General features: G+C 48.9%; 1 protein-coding gene across 3 annotated transcripts in view; it reads right to left on the reverse strand.

Annotated features, from left to right (window-relative positions):
• Window positions 1–24,073, reverse strand: part of DOCK1 (dedicator of cytokinesis 1) — a 527,932-nt gene that overhangs the window by 425,454 nt on the left and 78,405 nt on the right. For 2 of the 3 annotated variants that reach the window (XM_059900693.1, XM_059900695.1), the window contains exons 11-16: window positions 20,804–20,876; window positions 17,611–17,753; window positions 10,957–11,082; window positions 6,343–6,467; window positions 3,364–3,462; window positions 2,342–2,414 (exon numbers count right to left, since the gene is read on the reverse strand). In XM_059900693.1, coding sequence (XP_059756676.1) covers window positions 2,342–2,414; window positions 3,364–3,462; window positions 6,343–6,467; window positions 10,957–11,082; window positions 17,611–17,753; window positions 20,804–20,876 — 639 coding nt within the window. The remainder of the gene's footprint in view (window positions 1–2,341; window positions 2,415–3,363; window positions 3,463–6,342; window positions 6,468–10,956; window positions 11,083–17,610; window positions 17,754–20,803; window positions 20,877–24,073) is intronic. The other variant, XM_059900694.1, reaches the window with a different exon arrangement.

Consider the following 24,073-nt stretch of genomic DNA (forward strand, 5'->3'; position numbering starts at 1 on the left):
TCCCTCCGGCAGCGGACAGCTCGGGACTTCGTCAGCATCGCACTTGCAATGCTCGACACGTTCCCCAAATCCCACCAGCTGTGGCCGGGGAGACTTCATTAATTATGCAAATGTGTCGCGGGAGCCGGGTGATAGCATCTTGTCTATAATGAGTACTTAAAACTGACAAGAAAAACAAGGATTTTGAAAATTAAAATGCTACCAAAGAGATCCCTCTGCCCCGGTGTAATCTATTAATTAGAGAGAATGAGCTTGTTCTAAAGAGGGAGCGTGCTTCTGAGACAAGTCCCCTGTGCATTCTACAACTTTGTCCTTGCCCTGCAACAGGGCTCCCCCCCCCTCCTCCCCTGCAGCCCATTCCCACCCCCGGCAACTTCCGGTGTGCAGGGCGCTGGGCCCACCATACCTTCTGGGACTTGGCTGAGGACATACCTGCCCCCAATTCCCCCAATCACCCACCTGACCCTGCTCACCCCGCACCTCTGCCTAATGCACGCGACGCTCCCAGGCCGCTGTTCGGCACTTGGCTCTTGCGAGCCGATCTCAAGCCTCGACCCAACCTAAGTCTGGCAAGAGGAGAGCTCTCTCTGTGAGTTGCGTATACAGCAGGTGCTAAACAAAGACCAAATGACGGCAGTGGCCTTGGTGCTCCCCAAAGGCAGGGGAGACACAAGGACTGGGGTGGGAACCAGAGCTCTTCCACTGACCATTAGGTGACTTTGGGCCACTGAGGTGGGGTCTCTGAGGCTCAGTTTCCTCATCTGTAATGTAGGAAGTGCCAGTGATCCACCACACGGCATCGTGGTGAGGACTCATCTAAATAACGTGGTAAAAATACGTGCGCCAGGAGAGAGTAAGAGCACGACGAACACGTACGAAGAGGCGTTCGCATCCGTCGAACACCTTATCCATCCACGTTTCAGCCGTCCAGAAGTGCCATGCACACAGTCAGCAGACCCCAGCCCACTGCCTGGCGGCCTGGATTTGGCCCGAAATGGGGCGGGCCCTGCTCTCCAAGCTGCCCAGACTTCACACCCTGCGCCTCCCACACTGCTTGGGCCCCGACCCCTTCTCAGCTGGCCCCCTAAGCACTGGGACAAGGGGAGGGGTGGAATGACGCTCCAGAGCGCTCCCACCCCTCCCCCCCGGCACCCTCCACACGCCCCCTCACCACGAGGGACCCCGCGCGCTGCTCTAGACCCCTTGGCTTCGCCACCTCCCGGCCTCACCCCACGCAAGCACATCTTCGGGCTGATATTCACACTTTGCACACACCAGCCCTGTAGTCCTCGAGAGAGCTTCCCACTGGTCCCACACGGGGGTCTACACACCCCCAACTTCACGCCTCTGCTCACGTGTTCACCCTCCCGGCTGCTCTCCTGCACCCTTGCCTCTGCGGGCTCCACGCCCTGGGGAGGGCACAGGTCAGGCAGGCCCCCAGAAACAGTAAGGAGGGTGGACACACCATCACAGCAGCGGTGGTCCTGTGGAGCCCTATCCTACGGCCGGCATCGTGCTGAGGGGTCGGCAGCCCCCATGCATTCCCCTTCTCAGGTTGAAACATCTGTGAAGACACACAGAGCCAAGGCTGAGGTCCCCCAACCGCACGGCTCCGGCCCCCACAGGCTGGTGGGTGACAAACGTGCCCACCCAGACCCCCGCTCCCTCGATGTCACTGCACACACGACCCGGCATCACTGATTCTCTCGAACCTTAGCCACTGCCAGATGGATACAGACCATGAAGGGCAGGGGGCGTACCTTCCCCTTGTGATATCTTACTTAGTGTCTAGCACAGGGTGACGTCCTTAGCAGACAATGAATTCAACACAGGCAATGAGACAAACTTCAATCATCGATGATAAATCCTCCTGGAAGGTGAGTGATTCGAACTTCTCTCCTCCCAAAGTCTTGGCATCGCGGCCAAGGCTACACCAACGTGGACGAGAAAAGGTATGCCAGAGCTCCAGGCACCAGCAGCTGCCAGCAGAGCCAGAGGTTTTCAACGCCAATGCAAGAGCATTAAGGGCAATTTTTGAAATCTAGGTTATTATATCTCAGTGACTCTTCTGCTGGAGGGGGCAGTATTACAAGCCAAAGGGGAAAGAGGAAACCCAAGGGGAGAGTAGAAAGGAGCAGCAACTCATCAGACAAATTCGAGAAGAAACCGAAGATCTCCTGGGATCAACTCAATCAGAGTGGACGGCGCTTCACAGCAGCAGGTTCACGTGGGCACCGAGCTGACGTGTCAAGACCTCACTGTGTTACGGTAGCCACGTTCTAGAACAATCCGGAGTTAAGTGCATGATAAACACGGGATAACGGAGCGTGTGGTTACTCACAGTCCTGGGACGATCTGTGTCGGAAGGTAAACCGTAGGTGACTGCGGTTCACGTCCTCGATGGGGATGGCCACCTGCAGGATAAAGAGGGAAGCTAAGCATCTTCTCCCTCGACCAGCTCTACTCCCCTGGAGACATCCTGGCCCACTCTACACTCTTCTACACTGCGGGGAGAAGATACCGTACGCCTCGTCCCCTATGTGATTCTCCCAGGAGCAAATGCCTTTTGAAAATTTACACCAGATAATATTATTCAGGATGCCAAGCAGACCGGACAAGGCAGCTGAATTTTTTTTTAAATGTGCTGATCCTCACCGTGAAGAGTCTGTTTTTAAAAGTTGCCATTTTCGTTGTTAGCCCCGATTCAGAGGTGTCTATATTCCCTCTACAGTTGTAGGGACCTGCCCTCGGCTGCAGCGAGAAGGCGGTCCTTTTCTGACTTACAGTAAAAGGAAAAAGACTTAATACCTGCTGCCTTCAAGCCAAGATTGTCCCTAATCTCACAGCTAACATCTGTATTCCAAAGCCAACCGCTGGCCTGGTGTCCCAGTACCCAAGCCCGTGGTGTGTGGGCTGGTTCACCACGGTGGGCTGCGTGGGGTATCAGCGGGCTGCATTAGGAGCCTCAGAGCACCAAGGCCAACGGAACAGGAGCCATCTCTCCAGCGATGCCCTCCATGTATTATCATCTCTATTTTTTTCCATTTGGTGTAAAGACAGCATGCCACACATAAAACAGACCCGAGAAGAGAAAGACGATAGCTATCTTTAAAGGACTCTATATGTGTCTCCAGGAAAGTCCTGTTTTTAGGTCCAAAAGGAGATGAGAGTAAATGTAAATTCCAAGAAACACCAGCGTGGTTTCTTAGCAACCCTAAAGGACTTTGTTGAAAGTGCCTTGGGGCCGGCGGAGGGTGCCCACTGGCGGGCAGCCCTGGGCTGGGCAGGAGGCGGGGACTTCCTCAGGGTACAAATGAGCATTTCATAATCAACCCCATGGGAAAAGGACCATGCAAATGATACCTTAACCGTCTCAAACCAGCGCGGCTGTTTCACTTGGTAATAAATCACGGACTTGTATTCCGAAATAGCTTCGTCACCAGCACCCGGGAAAATCACATGCTTTAAAAGAAGGCATAAGGAGATCGCATCAGCCCTCACAGAGCCTGAGGCTGCATCCATCTCCCCCAACCCCCCGCCACCCCGGTTTGATGATCCAGAAGGAGCGAGGGCCCTCGGGGAACACCAATAACCCGGTCGCCCACGGAACACCTCCCAGCGATGGAAGAACAGATCCGGCTGGAGCCAGCGGCCAGCAGAAAACCTTGCTCACAGACATCTAAGATCTTGATCTTTTTTTTTTTGTTGAATTGGGCGATTGGGATTGACATGTATACACTGATGTGTATAAAATTGATGCCTAATAAGAACCTGCAGTATAAAAAAACAAACAAAACAACTAATACTAAACTTTCATTGGGTTATTTGTATGGAAATATGCTAATATAAATGTTTCAGACATTACATGAAATTTCTAAAAATCTTATATTTGTATTTGTATGGAAATATGTTAATATAAATGTTTCAGACATTACATGAAATTTCTAAAAATCTTATATTTGTATTTGTATGGAAATATGTATGGAAATATGTTAATATAAATGTTTCAGACATTGCATGAAATTTCTAAAAATCTTATATGTTCTGGTATAATGTTATAAGTAATAATCCTAGTTATTACTTTAAAATGTATATCTCAGAAATAACTAATTTTCTTGTCAACTGCATTATTATGAACTTTCATCAAATCTTTAACCGTGGTCATTTTTAAGTCTTTTGTCATTTACAGACAGTTCTGGGTGTACTCTGATGATTTTGCAAATATGTTCCTATAAAAGGGTTTCATCTTCAAGAAATTCATGGAAAAGACTCTGACAAGTACAGGTTTCTGGTAACTGACTGTACTGCTGAACTGAATGAATAAGCATTTTCAGAACTCTAATGAAAAACTGATGAACTCATAAAAGTGCTAACAAAAGATCAAGATGAAAAAAAAAATTAATTACATGGGACTGAGTGAACTGATGAGGATGAGTATAATTTGTGTGACTTTCTGTCTGAATTTAAAAAAAAAAAAAATCCCACAAGGACTCAGAGGCAAAGAATATACAAATCAATTTTCACTGCAAAGTAAAGGAGCTGTTACAGTGAAGGATTACTGGACTGAATGTCAATATTATGACATAGTATGAGTGTGTTTCATGTTTGGTAATTGCAGTCATTGTTGCTTTTGTTGTGGTCATCCATGTACAATGCTTGGTGTCAGTCTATTTATCTCTTGTAAAAATAAAATACAGTGTGTGTGTGTGTGTGTGTGTGTGTGTGTGTGTGTGAAAAATAAATAAATAAATAAATAAATGTAGCACACAGTGGGGGGGGGGGAAAGATTTATTGATTGATTGATTGATTGCTATGTTGGGTCTTCGTTTCTGTGCGAGGGCTTTCTCTAGCTGCGGCAAGTGGGGGCCACTCTTCATCGCGGTGCGCGGGCCTCTCACTATCGCGGCCTCTCTTGTTGCGGAGCAGAGGCTCCAGACGCGCAGGCTCAGCAGCTGTGGCTCACGGGCCCAGTTGCTCCGCGGCATGTGGGATCCTCCCAGACCAGGGCTCGAACCCGTGTCCCCTGCATTGGCAGGCAGATTCTCAACCACTGCGCCACCAGGGAAGCCCCCTAAGATCTTGATCTTGATGGCTGTGGGGACGCTACTGCCCTCCATCCTTCGTACCCTTACCCCTAATAACTTCCACCCTGGACCTGCAGGAAGTTGCCTGACTGACTCGGCAGCTGGAGTAAAGGACTACAGACCAAAAAGGGGGTGGCAGCACTCTGTCCCTTCTCTAGCCACAGACACTGACCACTCGACTCTAGGGAGAGCAATACTGGTAAAGCCCAGGGGAAGGGCAGGGACACTGGGCACAGGCCACCCAGAGAGAAAGGATGCCACCCACCTCCTGGCACAGCTGAGCCTCAGGAGTACCCACAGGGCGTTGCCCTCGGCCACATGCGCCCAGGGGAGCCCGGGCTGCAGCCACGGGCCAGAGAAGCAGCTGGCAGGGGACCCCCGCTTGGGCTCAGCCTCCAGTCCTCAGGGGAGGCCACAGCCTCTGAGCACTTCCCAGGACGCCCGCAGGCTGCTGTGACCACGCACGAGGAGGTCTTGGTAACCACCACCGAGTGAAGCACAAGGTTCAGAGGCCCAGATTCACAACCCAGTTCCACCTCTCATGAGCTCTCTGACCTTGAGCAAGGTGACTGATTTCTCTGGGGCTCAGTTTCCATCTGTCTCAAAAGATGCTAATAACAGTATCTGAACTTCTAATGTGACCATTCGCCCTCTGAGCCTCGGGTGTACACCGGCAAGTGGGACCCCAGGATAGAGTTTGGAAAAGAAGGTGGTCAGTGGGACTTCTCTGGTGGCACAGTGGTTAAGAATCCACCTGCCAATGCAGGGGACACAGGTTCAAGCCCTGGTCCGGGAAGATCCCACATGCCGCAGAGCAACTAAGCCCGTGCGCCACAACCACTGAGCCTGCACTCTAGAGCCCGAGAGCCACAGCTACTGAAGCCCGTGCGCCTAGAGCCCGTGCTCCGCAACAAGAGAAGCCACCGCAATGAGAAGCCCACGCACCGCAGCAAAGAGTAGCCCCCGCTCGCCACAACTAGAGAAAACCCGCACGCAGCAACGAACACCCAAGGCAGCCAAAAATAAATAAATAAATAAAAAGAAGGTGGTCAGGACCCCCAGGGTCGTCCTGAGACAGGCCGGCTGCTGGGACCTGGTAGAAACCAGCCCTCTTGGACAAGGGAAGAAAAGGAAGAAAAAGCAAACGCTCTCCCCCAGAAATGAGACTGTGGCTTTTGGCATCCTGCAGCAGAGCCAAGGTGCACACTTGGGAAGTAAAACTTAAACACTACAGGTTCAACTTTGCAACAATCAATACCTCCAGTCGTTTTCCATCTTCATCGTAAACAGACACTGTAACCTCAACATTCTTTGCCGTCGTTTTGCTTCCTTTATCAAAATCTCCTTGAACTAATGTTACATAGATATCGTTTCGGACATCACCTGCGGGGAAAAAAATTACACGTTTAAAACCAATCCATTATTCACAGTGTAACTGTGAATTTTGCCATTCCTAGCAGAGTATCATAAATACTGTATTAGAGGATTATGAAATATTTTCTACAAAATAGTGTCCGCATTTAACAGCATGACAAAGGCAATTTTCATCATCACCGTAAGACTTGCAAGAAAGAGGAAAATGTCAGGGCCCCTAATTATCTGCTTGGTGCTTCACGTGGGCAGAGGAGCTCTTACACTCCATGGGCAGCCCATGCCCGGGGCAGCTCGAATGCTGCCAGTGGGTTTGCGCAGGCGTTAAGACACCCCAAACCCCCAGCATCCATGGCCCATTGCAACCCACATTGCCACCCCTTGTTAGGGCACGGCTGCGGTCATCTGAGTCTCAGTAGCCAAGGAATATCCCAACCCCCACTGGCGCACCAAGGATAACCAGCAACGCTGGCCTCCTTTCCGTTCCACTAAGGAGTTGAACAAAAACAGTATTTGAACCACAAGCCAATGTCCTGAGTTGACACTTAGGATCAGGGACTAGGGATGGGTCAAGAGAGAAACTTTCTGCAAAGAATCCTCTCTCCTCCTGGCAGGCAGCTGTCAAGATCCTGAACGGGGACACAGGGAGCAAAGACTCATACATTTTTAAAGTGAGATGGGCCTTAAACTGTGCCCAAAAAAAATACAACCGCACACACACACTCAACAAATGAGCTCGAGACGCTTCCTCCTCCTGAGAATACACAAAGCCCCTGGTAATGGTCCGACTGGGAAAACTTTGCAAGCTTCGTTAGCAACATGATTTAGAGGAAGCATCGCTACGCTCTGGCGGCTGCTCTGCTGTCTGTCTGTCTGGCTGCCTCAACAGCGTGGCCAGGAGCAGCAAATGACCTGCTCTGGGCAAAGAACAAGGATCCCTGCAGAGAAAAAATCCCCTTGGTTTCTTGTTTTTCTTTTGCTTTCTAGACTGCTCTATTCTGGCTTTTAATGTATCCAACTATTACATTAAGCTTTCATTTAAAAGCCATTATTGTAATAATCCCAGCGGGTTGCTACCACTGCCATAGTAGCTGCTGGAAAAGAAGCAGGGCTGTGATCGCTGATAGCGGCCACGGAGAAGTTAAGAAGGATGGCGCACGGGGCTGGGGGCAGGAGGCAAGGCAGCCGGTCCAGGACCTGCTGCTAATTAGCTGTGTGACCTCAGACCAGTCACTTAACCTCCCGGGCCACTCACCACTCAACGGCCTTATCGATAAGGCAGGGTAGTCTGTGCAAGCGCTCCGCCTGAAAATTCTATCAAAGCGCCAACGCCATAATCAAAAAGGGCCACAGCAGCTTCATACGGGCCTCATCAGCCAGAGAAGCAGCATGCGCTGGGCAGGGAGGTGGTTGAACCTCAGGGTCCCCTTCTCCTATGGCCCTAGGGATCCTGACTCCAGCCCAGAAGTACGACCCCATTTATAGGAGGTCAATACCCCCCGATGGGCACTCACAAGAGGGTCTCAGCGAACGCCTTCTGGGCTACAAGGTTCTCATTCTGGGGAGGAAGAAGGCTGGAAGCAGACACAGGTGGCCCATCCAAGCCTCCAGCCACACTCCCAGCTCAGGCGACAACTCTGCTTCCCCACCAGGATCCTTCAGAAGGACCCAGGGATTCCCAGTGGGTCATAGAGAAGGTAGGAGAGCCAGCAACAACAGTGACACGGCCGGCTCTCCCACTGTGCAAAGGAGATGCACGTCTCCATAAACATGCGCATACAAGAAGGCACAGGTTCTGCGAGGCTGAAGGCGGGCGTCTGAGCAAGCCCCCCCAGAAGGGTAAGATGCGGCGCTCACAGCCTCTCAGTGGTCACTCAGCCACAGAGGACGTGGGGGACGCACTCAAGCCGCGCTTGCTCACTGTGGGAAGCCCAGCCCCAGACTTAGGACATGGAACAAGCCAGAACAATGGTCAGCGGCATAGTTTTCCCATGCATCGATCATGAGATTATCTTAGAGGTTTAGACTTACTTTTTAAGTCTATCAATTGTAAGGGAGGCACAAGCAGTGTGAACTAGAAGTTTCCCAGGTTTCCCTTTGCACACGAGGGCCTCCTAAGGTCACCCAAGATAAATGCATGATGTCAATGACGTTATCCTCATCTATAAATCTGCACCTCGAATCCAAATGCAAACAATATGTCCACTCGGAAGTCCAAGTTAATTAGCTGCATATAGAACAGACTTGACTTGACTTGACTCAGACAAGCAATAGGTGTTCCATCGTTTCTTAACTTGCTGAGTGTCATGCTTACCTCCTCTACAGGTGAGACTGGCAAACATTCAATCTAGCTGATGTTAGATGTCTTTCCTATAGTTTTAACAGACAGAGTAGACAATGACCCACAACAGCCCTGAAAGGCAGAGGGAGGAGAAAGAACAGGTCCCTAAAATGCCCTAAAATAAACAAATCAATAACTTTGAGGCACACTGAGTGACCAGCTCTCCCTGTGAACCTACAGCAAAGCTCTGTACCAGGAGGCTACAGGGAAGCACCGACCATGGGGTGGTTTGGCCCCGTTTCCCCTGCTCGTTAGCCGTGTGACTTCAGGCTGTGGCTTAATCTTGATGGGAATTAGTTCAACACCAATTTGTAGGCTTCCAAGATCCTTATATGGAATCAAGCTAGATTATTAACGGGAGCAGTATTTGCAAACCAAAAAGTATCCCACGGACATCAAGGATAAAGATTCATGCTTCCCAAGATTTCGTGAGAATCAAATCAGATGATTAATATGAATGTCATTTGGAAACTGAAGGCATATGTAAATATCAGAGATTAACCTTAACATGGGCTCTCATTATCAGTTTAGTAAGTGTAAAACCCATGGTTGGGTTGGGGCGATACTAGTGTGACAACTAATACACACTGAGCAGGTACCAGGTGTAAACATTCACAGGCTTCATCCAGGGAACCTGTGCATTCGCCCTACAGCAGCCTTTGTGTTGGGCTGTCACTTTCTGCTCCTCCTTCCTTCTTTTGATCAGATGTCTATCCAGACATGTGTAGTGCGTCCCTGTCTCCCTCACACAACCCTTGCAGCTGGGGGGAGCTGACCCCTTCCAGAGGTCCCTGTGGCCGACGTGCACGTGTCACCACCATTGCCATCCAGGGTCCCCGGGGGACCTGAGCAGTCCAGGCCAGATGACGCTCGGCCTGCTAGTTTGGAAACACTGGGTGGAAAGCATGTCGTCTTCTTCAGGACACTGGGATTTGGGAAGAAGATAGGCGCCAGCAGGACCTGTCCCCAGAGGATAAAGTCAATACGCAAAAGAGACAGCTCAGCAGAGGGGGCTGCAGAGAACCGGAGCCAGTGGTCCAGGCTGACCTGGCAGCAGGCTCTGTCTCTTTTCCTCATTCACATGACCGACAAATATCCTCAGGGTGCGGCCATTTGAGCTGGCCTTGTGTTTTCTGTTACTTACACCCTAAAGCATCCTAACTCCAACCAGATCTATAGGTAGGAATTATTACTATTCTCGTTCTTCAGAGGAGGAAACCACAGCTAAGAGAGATCGGGTAACTTGCCCAGGGCCAGGGAGGGGCAGAAATGAAATTCGTACCAGAGGATGGGATGCCTGCACTCTCACTTCTGGGGCCAGTGGATGGGGTTCAAGGCTGTGGACCACTGTGGTGAAGAGACATTTAACCCATCACCTACCAAAGAGGGTATATTTACCCAAATTGTGCTCCCTTCATTTTGAACACATTCTGGATAATTCAAATGCTGTTAGAGGATCATAAGACGGGCCCAGGACCATCATCGTGAACGTACATTATTATCGTAAAGGAGTAGCCTTAGTCCTACCCAACCATCATAATCAATCCATTCCTCAGAGCCTAAAAGTCAGTTCTGCACGGCTCTCCAAACGGCCCCCTGCCTGATCACCCTCTATCACATTATTAAGTATCACCCGACCAAACGCACTCAGTCCTTCAGCCAGGGTAAGTGGCATGTCACACGCCCATTCTTCCGTTCCAGACACTGTGGGGCAGAAGACAAATCGCAGGCATCCTGATTAAGGACAACAGCAGAACACGGAACGGCAGTGCGTTTGATTACGATCATGACGGCGTTTCGCCCAGCTGGCGACAGAAACCATCTCGAGGCCTCAGGGCTGGGCCTCTGGCCGATGCTGTTTCGTCTGCTTACCCCTGTTCCTGTATCACCAGGAGTCGCTCCACACCAGCCCTGCAGGGTTATTATAACCAAGAGAAACCTCGTCCCCTAGGCCTGACCCCGGGTGCTCGGCTGTCACGCTGGCCGCAGCTCCTGCCTGCAGGAACGACCCATCGCCACGCTGGGCTTTACACCCTCGACCCTCTGCTTCCCTGAGCTCCTACCTAAATGTCGCTCTTTGCGGCCAGCTACATAAACCCTCCCGATGCCGGCCACATCCACCCCACGCTCAGAGGGGCCAAAGGATTCATCCATTCTTACCAGGCATGATTATCTCCGGAAACCCCGTTTTCCGAGCCACCGCTGTGGTCCTGTCCACCAAATGAGGAAATTCTTTTCTAATCTGATGGATATCTCCAGGAAGTAATTTCAATGTTACCCACAAACCTAGAAAAGCAATGGATGCATGAGTCACAGTTTATCTTGTACATCTTTATATCTTGTACATTTTTAGAAGTTTTCATGAAATCAATTTCAATGAATGAGCAGCTTTTAATTCACAACGCAATGCCTTAAGAGGAAGTGTGGGTGGATGAGAAAGACAGGAGCGGGACCAGGGAAAAGGTGCCTGGCACAGATGCCTGCATCTGATGAGCTGGGATGCAAAGCCCACACTGGAGGAGCCTAAGGGCGTAAGAGCAGTTACGTGCTGCCTCTGCCTGGGACTGATGACTCTTTTGAGTTGATATACATTGAAGATGAATCAGAAGGTAGCATTTTTCTGGAAGGGGATTGAGAAGGCTATCATTTTCCATTCTCCCAAGAAGGATGACAGCGGGAGAGGATTCAGGAGGTAAATTTGCAGCTTCACAAACCCACGAAAGTGTCCAGTTGCTCAGCGGCACCCGTGCTCCCGGGAAGGGGAGCCGCAGAGCACAGGGCTGGGCACCACCAGCGGGCCACCCACACGACTGGGACAGCGGCAGTCAGGGCAGCCCCCTCCCTCTGTTTCACAATGTCACAGCGAAGGAGCAACTAATGCTCTGGCCACCACTCAGCTCCTTTCTCCAAGGGGGAAAATGAAGGCTTTCAAACCCTCTAAAAGAGATGCGAGGATGCCCGAGAGAGAGCACGGTGTACCTGGGAGGCGTGTGTGCCCTGCCCTCTCTCCCTCCCTCCACAAAAGCTGACGCACTTTGTAGAAAATGCTCCAGGAGCAGCAATCAAACAATAAGAGGGAAGAAAGCCGACACTTAACAAAGTCAAAGGCAGGACACAAAGCAGTCGCTTGGCTCTGACAGTGTTTTCAAGGACATGCTTTCCTAGGGAGGGAGGGGGTGTCACTATCAGTTGGCAGGTCGGGGTCTCCATCCTTGAGACTTCGGGGGCCTGGCCTGCTTGCTCTCCTCTCACTCAGCTCTGCGGGACCCCACCTGCCCATCAGAACGTAACAGTACCTGTCCTCACTCACATGACTATTGTGTGTGTGCCCACGTGTGTATGTGTCTGTCTGTCCAGCTGTCCCTCCTCTAGATGCATGCTTCCGGGGACCACTCACCACTGTTTAGCTCAGCACCCTGCACTCAGTAGAAGAAAATGGGAAAACCACAGACCTTGTTCACAAACAACTTTCATTCTAACTGGACCTGGAAGACAGCTGATGGGGACACACAAGGAACACGTCTGAGGCTGTTTCTGCTGCGAGCGGCTCTGCTGAATTAAACCTCACGCCTCACTCCCTCCCCCTCCCCGCTCCAGCCCCCTCGTCTCCCAGCAGCTGGCCTGTCCTCTGCAAAGATTTACACAACTTGTCGTTGAGAAAGTCCACGGTCACTGATGCCATTTTATTCTTTACCAGCTGGTGAAAGCCCTCTCCTCTTGCCAACTAGACTGTCCCTCTGATTTATTCAAAAGTACCTAATGTGCACCCACGGAGTGCCAGACACACACAGGGCACTGCAGACACAGGGCAAAGACTCACTACACCACTGCCAGGGGCTCACTTCTATTCCATGAGCCAAACACCAAGGGTGTCTCCCTGTGAAATACGTGCCTACGAAGAGCTTTCTAAAGCACACGTGGAGACTGCGCTCCTGGGCGTCACAGAGGCTCCCCTGAGGAAGGAACGTTGTGCTGAGACCTGAGGGGGGAGGAGACGCTAAATAAGGAGGTTCCAGGCTGCAGCCCCGAGATGCAGGGGGAAGAGGCGTGGGATGCGGCTGGGAAAGCAGCACAGACCTGACCCCTGGGCCTGTCGGCCGTGGCAGGAGCTATGGTCCCCACCAAAGGGCCCGGAGGAGGAGTCCGACCACAGTCTGACCTGACAGGACTCAGGTGGCCGCATGGGACTGGGCAGCTGGGAATTCAGAGCGAGCTGAGGACCCCAGTGAAGAGACCACTGCCGGAGCCCGGGCGGACACTGGGAGGGCTTCAGCACCGGGGGCAGGGGTGCTGCGAGCAGCGTGGGGGTCACATCAGAAGTGTAGGAAGGAGGGGTGGAGGGGGAGTGGCTCTCAGAGATGGCGACAGTCCTGGGCATGACCAACAGCAGGTGCTGGCACACCCTGCATCCCAGGGGAGACATCCTGAAGGGTCAGAGCACAGAGCGAGGAGAGCAAGAAGACGCCCGTTCTGTGCCCAGGAGAGCTGCTGGCGTTGAGAGTCGCACAGGGAAAGAGAAGTCGGCGAGAGACAGGGGAAAGCAGAGGGCAGAGAAAAAGGAAAACCAGGAGCGGGTGGCATCAGTGTGGCCGAAGGCACAAAATGCAGCCCGAGGAAAGGCGAGTGTCTGCAGCACTGGGCAAGCAGGGCGGGCCTCAGCAGGAGCCCTCCTGGGGGAGGAGAGGGGCCAATGCTGCTGGGAGAAGGACAGGGAAGTTACAGGAGACGAAGGGCGGACAGCAGGCGAAAGACTCCACTGAGAGATCAACAGTGGAGTCAAGAGATAGTCAATACACAGAGACAGAGGGAGAATTTTTTGTTTGTTTCCTTGTCTTTTCTTTCCTTCTATATTTTTCCCCTTTCTTTCTTTTTAAGATATAACATTCCCAATCATGAGAGGGAAAGTTGAAGAAGTAGGAGAGAAGCATAACCAATAAAAAGAGGTCTCTAAAGAGTCATCAGGGGGTAGCACCCCAGCAGGGACGCGTGTATCATTGCTCAGGATGTGCACTGCACAAGGCAACCAGCAAAGAAAGGCAAGTGGGAGCTAAATCCAGCCTGCACTCTGCTCACCAAGCTGTGCGTCCCGGCAGCGATGCATCTCCCCACTCACCCCGAGGACAGACCATCTCTTTCTAATTCACACAAAAGCACCACAAGCGGGACTTCCCTGGTGGTGCAGTGGTTAAGAATCCGCCTGCCAATGCAGGGGACATGGGTTCGATCCCTGGTCCGGGAAGATCCCACATGCCGCGGAGCAACTAAGCCCGTGCACCACAACTACCGAGCCTGCACTCCAAAGCCTGAGAGTCACAACTACTGAAGCCCGCGCACCCAGAGCCCATGCTCCGCAACAGGAGAAGCCACAGCAATGAGAACCCTGCAACGAAGAGTAGCCCCCGCTCGCCACAACTAGAGAAAGCCTGCGTGCAGCAACAACGCAGCCATAAATAAATAAATAAATAAATAAATAAATTTACATTAAAAAAAAAAAAAAAAAAAGCACCACAAGCTGGCACAGCTCCAGACCTGTAGGGTGAGTGAACAGACGGACCCTTGGAGTGCCGGGCACCTAACCCCTGGCTCTGTCCTCCAGGAGAGCAGACCAGGGAAAAGGGACGCTCACAGAAGTGCAAGGGGAATTATCACTGCACATGACACTTGGCATGAACCTGGTCCCTGCTGGGGACACCAGGACGCAGCTAAATCTTAGGAGTCTGAGTCCCGAAACCTCCCAAAGGAAGGAATATCTCCAGAATAAATCTAACTCAAAGACACTTTTCAAGGACTTGCAGGAGAGGGTAAAAGTAAAGATGTCTTTCCAACACCTTTTCTTTCTCACAAGTACCAGCTTGCTCAACTAGCTGATGAACCAGTAACTTGGTGACACAACTTGTTATAACACAATTTAAACACAGAGATTAAATTTGCCCAGTTACGCTGGGTTTCAAAAACACCTTCCTCAGAGGAGGAAATGAGGCCAATTTTCAAAGGAAAAGTGCATTTTAGGTTGACTTTTGCTAAAGCAGAGTAACTAAACACAAAAGGGATTAGCATATCCTATATTTCAAACAACAGGAGCAGATGTCTGGGGGTGTATAAGGACTCACCGTCCACATAAAATACCCAGCGCCTCTGGGTTCAGGGTTCAGAATAATTTGGGCTAAATATAAAAGATGTCCATTGCAACAAGTAAACATGTAGATGTTAACCTAAACTAGGCCAAAGCCTGGAGACCAGTTCAGAAGGGACAGGCCATGTCCCTCCAAGTCCCTTCCACAGCTCTATGCACTTGACCGTGTGACTTGATGGGTCACCATGGATGGAAACATGGGGCTCCACTGGGCAAAACCCCGCAAACCTAGCAGCTCGCTCCGTGCTGCATTCACGGGGCCCCGGGCCTCTCAGCTCTCCCTGGAATAGGCCTGAGAGTGAGCCCTGGCGAAAGGTCACTCCATCACTTCCGGTTCAAGGTCAACCCGAGCCAGTGATGTGGCCCAAGGGCATTTTGGTTCAGGAAGGCACCAACCGTCCCTCTGAAAACAATCAATGTTCTTGTCGCTTAGCTCTCACTGTGACCTGAAAGCACCCCTCCTCCCCCCCCAGAATTCAAGGAATCGGGGTCCCCTGGCAACAGTCCATCTCTGTGACACAGATTTTGGCCACAGTACCAGTGAGACTGACAGAGGCGGGCCACGGGTCCTCTTTGTGGGCAAGTTCCTGCTGGCCGGCCACCGGTCTCCACTTGTCCTGTGTGACTCTGTAATAAAAGTGTATCAAAACTCTGATGACTTTGCAAGAGGAGCCGGGGGCCTGGGGCCACTGCCTCAGAGCGCTGTAATCAAACAGCTTTCATTGGATCTCCCTGTGGTTTTCAATTAAAGTGCAAATTGGGAGGGCTGGTAATTTATGAGAAGAGGGGTCCTGGGTCAGCTGAAAATTGCTCTGTCTAGAAAGGCCACGATTCATTAGCGTTTTGGGTTGGGGTTTTTGTTTTGTTGTTTTCCAGGGAAGGGGGGTGGTTCATACCAAAAGAAAGCCAAAAGTCCCTGCAGAGGGATAGGGGCTGTTAATTCCTCCAGGACATTCTTTAGGTTTGATTCATGCTCTCCCTTAGAACAATGGGAAATGAATCAGGATAATTGTTTCTTAAAAGTCTGGTGGCATAAGGTAACTAGACAATGAAACAGGTCTATTCATCTCAGCTCTACTGAGTTTATGGTTAAGTCTGCATCTAATCAAGGACTGAGGAATGGATATTCCCACTGGTGCTAAAAGCAGCCTCAGGTCAGAGCAACTCAGAAGGTGACTCCCCCAACTTCCCTTCCAGCTGGAAGCGGGGCCTCAGTAAACACTTGTTTTCCGGCAGCCCTCCTGGCCAGCCGAGTGCCAGCTGTCACCAGCCCGTGGTGATTGATTCATTGCCTCTGCCAACAGAGGGTCAGCCGCTGGGAAACTTGTCAGCGTGGGATTAAAAACGATGACTGCAGGCTGGGGAGCAGGGGAGGAGAAATCCCCTCGACTACAAAACTGAAGGGGAAACAGTCTGCAAAATGGAGCCACTTTCTCAGGGGGACGGGGTGCGGGGGCCCCGGAAAACAAGGTGGCAGTGATTAGTTCACAACCGGAGTGAGAAAAAACCAGCGAGAAGAAGAGCACGTGGGGAGGTGGGTGATGCTGAATGTCTCTCTGTGTCTCTAAACAGCAAGGTGGAATCACAGGCAGTGGACAGTTATTTCATTCTCTTGTGAAGTCATTCAAGTGTTCTGGACAGAGGAGGTGGCTGGAGAAGTCTGAGGAAAGCCAACAGAGGAGGTGCTTCCAGTTCTATCAACTCTGGGCTCTTTCCAAACATTTCATTGTATCCTAGTCAGTTTTCTCCTCTCATCCAGGAGCTTGGCTCTCAGCAATGCTTACAAAGATGATCGGCAAGAAAACCCTCATAGGCTGTACATCAGGGACAATGAGTACACCACTACCCAACACTGCCACCATCATCATTATCAGCATCAGCAGAACCATCAGTATCACTGTTATCATCATCATCATCGTCATCATCATCAGTATCATCATCACCATCATTGTCATCATCATATCAATATCACCATCATCAATATTATCATCACCATTATCATCATCATGTCATTATCACCATCATCATCATCACCATCATTGTTGTCATTTTCATCATCATCAATATCATCATCATCACCATCATCAGTATCATCATCACCATCATTGTCATTATCATATCAATATCACCATCATCAATATTATCATCACCATTATCATCATCATCATGTCATTATCATCATCATCATCATCACCATCATCATCATTGTTGTCATTTTCATCATCATCAGTATCATCATCACCATCATTGTCATCATCATATCAATATCACCAGCATCAATATTATCATCACCATTATCATCATCATCATGTCATTATCACCATCATCACCATCATCATCATCAGCATCAGCATCAGCAGAACCATCAGTATCACTGTTATCATCATCATCGTCATCATCATCAGTATCATCATCACCATCACTGTCATTATCATCGTATCAATATCACCATCATCAATATTATCATCACCATTATCATCACCATTATCATCATCATCATGTCATTATCACCATCATCATCATCACCATCATCATCACCATCATCACCATTATCATCATCATTGTTGTCATTTTCATCATCAATATCATCATCATCATCATCAAACTAAAATTCAAACCACAGCATGTTCCCAAGTTCATGTAAATGGACTCTTATAGAAACAAAACCATAGAATACATACCCTGGCCCTTGTGGTTGACTTCTTTGGCAGCAATGACTTTGTTTATAACAGTCTGAAGGAAGTCATTCTCCCCCGCCACCCTGGGTGAAAAACGGGATGACATGTTCAGCGGCTTGTGTCGAATGGCGTCGTCCAACGCGAGCCTGGAGGGCACGGGACGACCAAGACCACAGGAGACAAAGGGGCACAGGGACCCAGAGGTCACGGTAACAAGGGAACACAAGAGATCATCATCACCGAGTGCGAGAGAGAGTCATCACAAGTCAATGCACGACAAAGGACAGGATAGGTGACAAGAGACACAGGGAAGAGCATTGATCAGGAAAATGCTGAACCACACGAGAGAAGTAAAGCAAACGAGGTCGACCCTATCCCCAGGAAATAGAGGTGAACCAGAGCCCCACTCCATGTCTATCAGACAATTTACAAAAAGGGAACTTATCTGAAAATAACATGGTCGAACAGCATTTAATCCCAAGGAATGTTTATGACCATTTCTTCTTTTTCATTAATTCCTGACCATATAGCATAGGTCAAGGGGTGGGTGCTTTGAAGGGAAAAGCAAAATCAAGACAAAAAAAACAAAAGATCCCTCGGACCTAACTGCTTGGGAAGCTTGGGTAGCAACCACTCTGCTCCATCAGACTGTGTACTCAACGTAGCCTAAAATAACTAAATGTGAAAAGAATGGCATAATCTTCAGAGAACACAACTACAATGCCTGAAGAGTAAAACTGTGACACAATTATGAATGTAAATCATCAATGTTTTGGGGACTCATGGATCAGGAGCTTTTAATAGAAGCTGCACTAGGACTGAGAAAATAAAAACAAACAGGCGACATGGGCAAAGGGAAATACCATGTAGCACAGCAAAGCACAATATGCAATAAGCAAGAAAATATATGTCATGTATATAATGTTTAAAATTATTTCTAGAAACTAGGACAAGTGCTATTTATCACTTGAGCCCACATTACTCAAGAAAGCTGAGGGCTGTTTTCATTTACTTCACCAACTTAAAAAAGACAGAGAGAGAGAGAAGCGTACCCTATGCTTCCTTCCCTAAAATTTATCCTGTGGTATAATAAATCAGTTTTAATGGAGCAAAAAATGGGTTTCATTAGCATGGCATTTCCCAAGGAACTACTTTCATTGCTTATTTTGCTATTAAAATCATGCTTCTCTTTTGTTTCTAACACTGAACATATGAATCTGTATATCAGTCTTCCTTTAATGGAGCAAGAAGTCACAAATTACAGTAAGAATTGAGCATGTAATAGTATTTTTTAAAGTGGACATTTCACTACAAGAGAGAAAAAGATGGCAGCAAGATGCCACCTCAAGTAGGTCATAGCACGTCCCGGTGAAACTGAGATTAGTGAGTCTAAAACTAAACCCCCTCACTTTTCAAACCATAACCCAAGTTTTTTTTTCCCTTGACTTTTCCCAGAAGACACTAGTAGGCAACAGGTAATTTCAATGCAGTGGTGCATTTGGGCATCAAGAAACTCTGAGGTCTAATGAATAAAACGGCATTCAAAACATCACTGGGCTGCATTGTTTTTCTCATGGGCAACTTAATATTACCGTTTTATAATGGTGTATTTTAGTTATTACCTCAATATCTGCCCATGCTCCAAGATTATGTTCTCCTTGTTTACTAAAGAAACTTCCAGATTCTGCAGAATGGAGTTCCCTTTGTAACTTTCTTCACCAGGTATGATTCCAAATTATCACGTTCCAACAGAACGTTCTATGATGACGGGAATGTTCTCTACCTGCACTGACCAATCTGGTAGCCACTAGCCACCTGTGGTACTGAAGACTTTAAATGGAACTAGTGTGACGGACACACTAAATATTTAATTTTAGTTAATTTTCATGAATTGAAATGGCCACACGTGGCTAGTGGTTACAGTGTTGGACAGAAGAATAAATCTAAAGCAATGAAGCCACAAAAAACCTGCGCCTCCAGGTGTGTAGTGAGATACGTAAAAGTGAACCCCAATTTCAAGCACGTTAATGCAAGGTTTTCTGTTATTCTAAATGCCTACTGAGCCATGCTTCAAGATGCTGTCTGACCAGATCACCTGCCTGCAAAGGAAACCACTCCGTTCCACCTTGAACAAGTGGTTCTCAAGCCCGGGGTTGAAGGCGCGGTCCGTCGTGCAAAGACAGGGGTGCAAAGGGAGACCACCTCCCACCTCCTGCTCCCCCATCCCCCCAGGACAGGACTCCTCCCACCACCCGCCAACCTCCAAACCCCCTCAGCCAACACCTGAAAACAACCAAAACTGGCTAAAATAAAATTTCTTTCAAGCCTGGAATCACTTAAGTAGAAACAGAAATGAGGAGAAAAGACAGAATGCAGGGCACTATGACAGGTCATTCTAACTCGATTTATCATTTACTCTTTCTTCTAAGATTTCACACCGCCAGGAGGAAGCCCCCTCTTGCAGCTAACCTAAACCCCTCTAATTCCTCCTCCTTTCTCTCTGTCTAAGGTGGAGAAGTGCCCTTGAAGGGACTACAGACCATTATCCAGGTGCCCTCTGGCTTTAATCTCCAGGGAAATAACACCAATTCTTTCAGCCTTTTCCACGGGAACTACCTTCAAATCGGAGAATCAATTTAATGAATCTCCTCCAAGTGCTTTCCAAGCACGCCTCTCTATAGACTTCAGGTCAGAACTAGACAAACCCTAAAAATGGCAAGCACAGACAACGTCCACTTGAGGCAGCCCCGGAGACAGAAAAATCACAAGTACTATTTCTCGCTTTACAAAAGAATTCATTCCTATTGTGTGTGGTTTTTGTATTTTGAAGACAGCAACTTCCCATGAGGAATTTGAAACTACTGTATTTTGAAAATGTGAATAGCCACTAGAATAAATCAATTATGTAAAGAAACATGCATGCTCAGATTGGAATTGTAATTCTGAATGTCCTACATGATAAGGCAATCAGGGATCACATGTAAAATCTTCTACTCGCAAGACCGTAAACTTTAACCCAGGTTTCTTGCGACTACAAAATTGCCCTTCACTAGAGCAGCGACTAAACAGATGTTTCATTATTATTAAATAATCAATTCCTGTTTGTGCTGAATTTATACACTGAATTATAAAGATAATTATTACAAACATACATTTTCCATATTCTATCTGGTTAAGTACTTTGCCCCATACTTACGGCTGAAAGGGAATGAAATGCTGTTTGTCTTCATCATCTACTTTTCCATTTATTATATCTGTTACATCCATCACTGGGGACAAGAAAAGAACACAGGTGGTTTTGTTTAAATGCTATCATCATAGAAAACAAACGAACAAAAGAACATCAGAATGTCCTCTGACCAACAACAAGCATAAACTGGTGGAATTTTTTTACATTCAAGTTTAAAGTATTTCCATGTTTGAAAGACCAATTAAGTTATCTGAAAACACCAGCCCAAATGGGGTTGGGGCTTAAACAGCAGAGTTCTACTTAATAAATTCCTTGGTCTATTTATCCAACTGGCACTGACTGAGTTGCATTTTCCAGTAGAACCTTGTGTGGTGATGAAATGTTCTATCCCAAGGAGCATCTAAAATGTGGCCAGTGGAATGGAGGAACTGAATTTTTACTCTGATTTCATTTTTATGCCAGAATGGCCACATGTGGCAGGGCGACCAAACTGGACAGCACTGTTCTGGAGCCTCACATCGGCCACTGCACGGCCCCAATAAGGAAACGGTACATAAAGTGGCTACGGTTTACCCACCCCGTGCTGGCATCTGTGGACACCATTTCAACAAACACTGGACAGCTTAATCCCCACACTCACCTACTGTATGGCTGAGGAAACTAGGCTCAAAGACCTGAATGAATCTGCTCAAAATCTGGTAGCTGGAACATCACCGATGCCCAGCTCAGACCAACACAGCGAGAAACCCCAAGAACAGCCCTAGGGGCACACTGGACACGTGCTCTGTCTCTGCTCAGCTACCACAACTGACTGCAGGTAAGTGAGCAACACGCCTCATTTATTTCCTTCTGCACAATCCCCTCTTTAACAACATACGATCATATATTAAAAATGGGGACAATTTCCATTTCTACCACCTCCCTCCACCCAAAAAAGGGGGAAGGGGTTTGCAGGACCAGAACAGAAACATCCCACCTACTGTTAAGATGCTCATATGGCCAAGACCACATCTTTACCACCAGTGCTGAACCAACAAATAGAGCTCATTTTTCAGCCCAAGTCCAATCAGCCTTCGGTATTTGCAGCGGCAGCTCAGACAACTGGCTCCATATGGGTCAGAACAAGTGAGTCTGAACCCAGGAGACTAGCTCCTACAGCCCGGGCCGCAGTGAGCAGCCTTCCTGTGTCCGCAGACCTCTCTCCTCTGGGACTCATCCCACCAGCTGACTTATGAGTCTCTCTGATAATCCAGCTCCCTTGTTAAAGCCCCGTCTCTAGCCCTGGACACATCCAGGAGCCCAGCAACGACTGGCAGGAAGGCAGCATGTGAGCAAGAAACACAACCTAGGTCTGAGCATGAGTAAGTTGACAGCAGCCTTAGCTCTGCTACTTCCTGGGAGTGACAGCCCCTTTGGGCCCCCAGCCCAGTCTCAGAGGGAAAGGCGTTGAAATCGCCCATCACCATGTCTTTCCCTCACTGGTCTTCAGCACACAGGCCCTGGCGAAGAAAGTTCTTGCTGTGATTGGGACTTTGGGCATCAAAGGTCCCCGTTGCCCAGGGAAGAAATGAAGGACTTGGGGGTGTCACCCCCAAACTAACAGCCCAAGCGTTTCAGTGTTCAGGTATGAGGGTCCATCTTAAGAAAGCCCAGAGTCCACTACTGGGCAGATACCCTGAGAAAACCATAATTCAAAAAAGAGACATGTACCCCAATGTTCACTGCAGCACTGTTTACAATAGCCAGGACATGGAAGCAACCACAGTGTCCATCGACAGAGGAATGGATAAAGAAGATGTGGCACATATACGCAATGGAGTATTACTCAGCCATAAAAGGGAACGAAATTGAGTTATTTGCAGTGAGGTGGATGGACCTAGAGTCTGTCGTACAGAGTGAAGTCAGTCAGAAAGACAAAAACAAATACCGTATGCTAACACGTATATATGGAATCTAAAAAAAAAAAAATGTTCCGAAGAACCTAGGGGCAGGACAGTAATAAAGATGCAGACATAGAGAATGGACTTGAGGACACGGGGGTTGGGAGCAGGGGGGAAGCTGGGGCGAAGTGAGAGTGACATCGACATATATACACTACCAAATGTAAAACAGATAGCTAGTGGGAAGCAGCCGCATAGCACAGGGAGATCAGCTCAGTGCTTTGTGATCACCTAGAGGGATGGGATAGGGAGGATGGGAGGGAGATGCAAGAGGGAGGAGATATGGGGATATATGTACATGTATGGCTGATACACTTTGTCGTACAACAGAAACTAAGACAGTATTGTGAAGCAATTATACTCCAATAAAAATCTATTAAAAAAAAAAAAAAAAGAAAGCCAAGAGTCCAGCTGTATATGGTCACCAAGGGCGTGTGACAGAGGAGGACCTAAACGGCCCAGAAACATGACATCACACGAGGCAGGGGGTAGACGGAAGGTGGCGTCAGGATGCTGGTGATGGAGGAGGGACAGCACAGGTAGAAAGCCAAGAAGGCAGGGATGAGAAACAGGCTGGAGGGGCGACGGGCCGGGCGGGCTCGAGTGACGCCTCCCCACAGCCAGCTCCTAGCAGCCGGGCACCACGCATCCAGGTGGCCAAGACGCACGGCGTCCGCTCCTAGGGGTTCATCCTCGCCCAACGGTCAGAAGAGACGCCAAGATCCAAGTTCAAGGATGTGCACTGCCCACCTGGGCAAGAATATGTTTTAATAGCTCCCCAGACTGTGTGTATGATTGTATAACTGCAAATGAGAAATACACTTAGGGCTGAGAATCGTTGCCTTAAAAGATTTACCTTTTGTGCCCAAAATGTACATGGCCACATCGCACGATGAAATGTCCTCCCTCCGTCTCAGAGCAGATAGGAGTAGGAAGTTGGGAAATACAGAAGCAGAGTGCTCAGGTCCTTACGTAGTATCTGTAGAAACTCACCAGCTCAGCAGCTCAGGAAAGCCAGCCCTCTGGGATGAACGTGGACCGTAAGAGATCGCTTGCCCCCTCCCTACCTCACCCCACGGCTCACTTTTGCTCTGAACCTAAAACTGCTCTAAAAATAAAATCTATTTAAAAGGGGCCAAAACAAAACGAAACGAAACTAAGCCCTGAGTTTCCTGATAGCCCAGGTAAAGTGTCCTTCCATCTCCGCTCATACAAGAAATCCAGCGATGTATCAGAAAGGAAGAATTTCTCACATACCTATTGATGTAAATCCCAAGAATCACAAAAGGACAGGAAGAAATAGAGGGCTGGGTAATGAAACTCCGCTGCACCCATC

The sequence above is a fragment of the Balaenoptera ricei genome, chromosome 16 (genome assembly GCF_028023285.1).
Source record: "Balaenoptera ricei isolate mBalRic1 chromosome 16, mBalRic1.hap2, whole genome shotgun sequence".
NCBI classification, from domain to species: domain Eukaryota; kingdom Metazoa; phylum Chordata; class Mammalia; order Artiodactyla; family Balaenopteridae; genus Balaenoptera; species Balaenoptera ricei.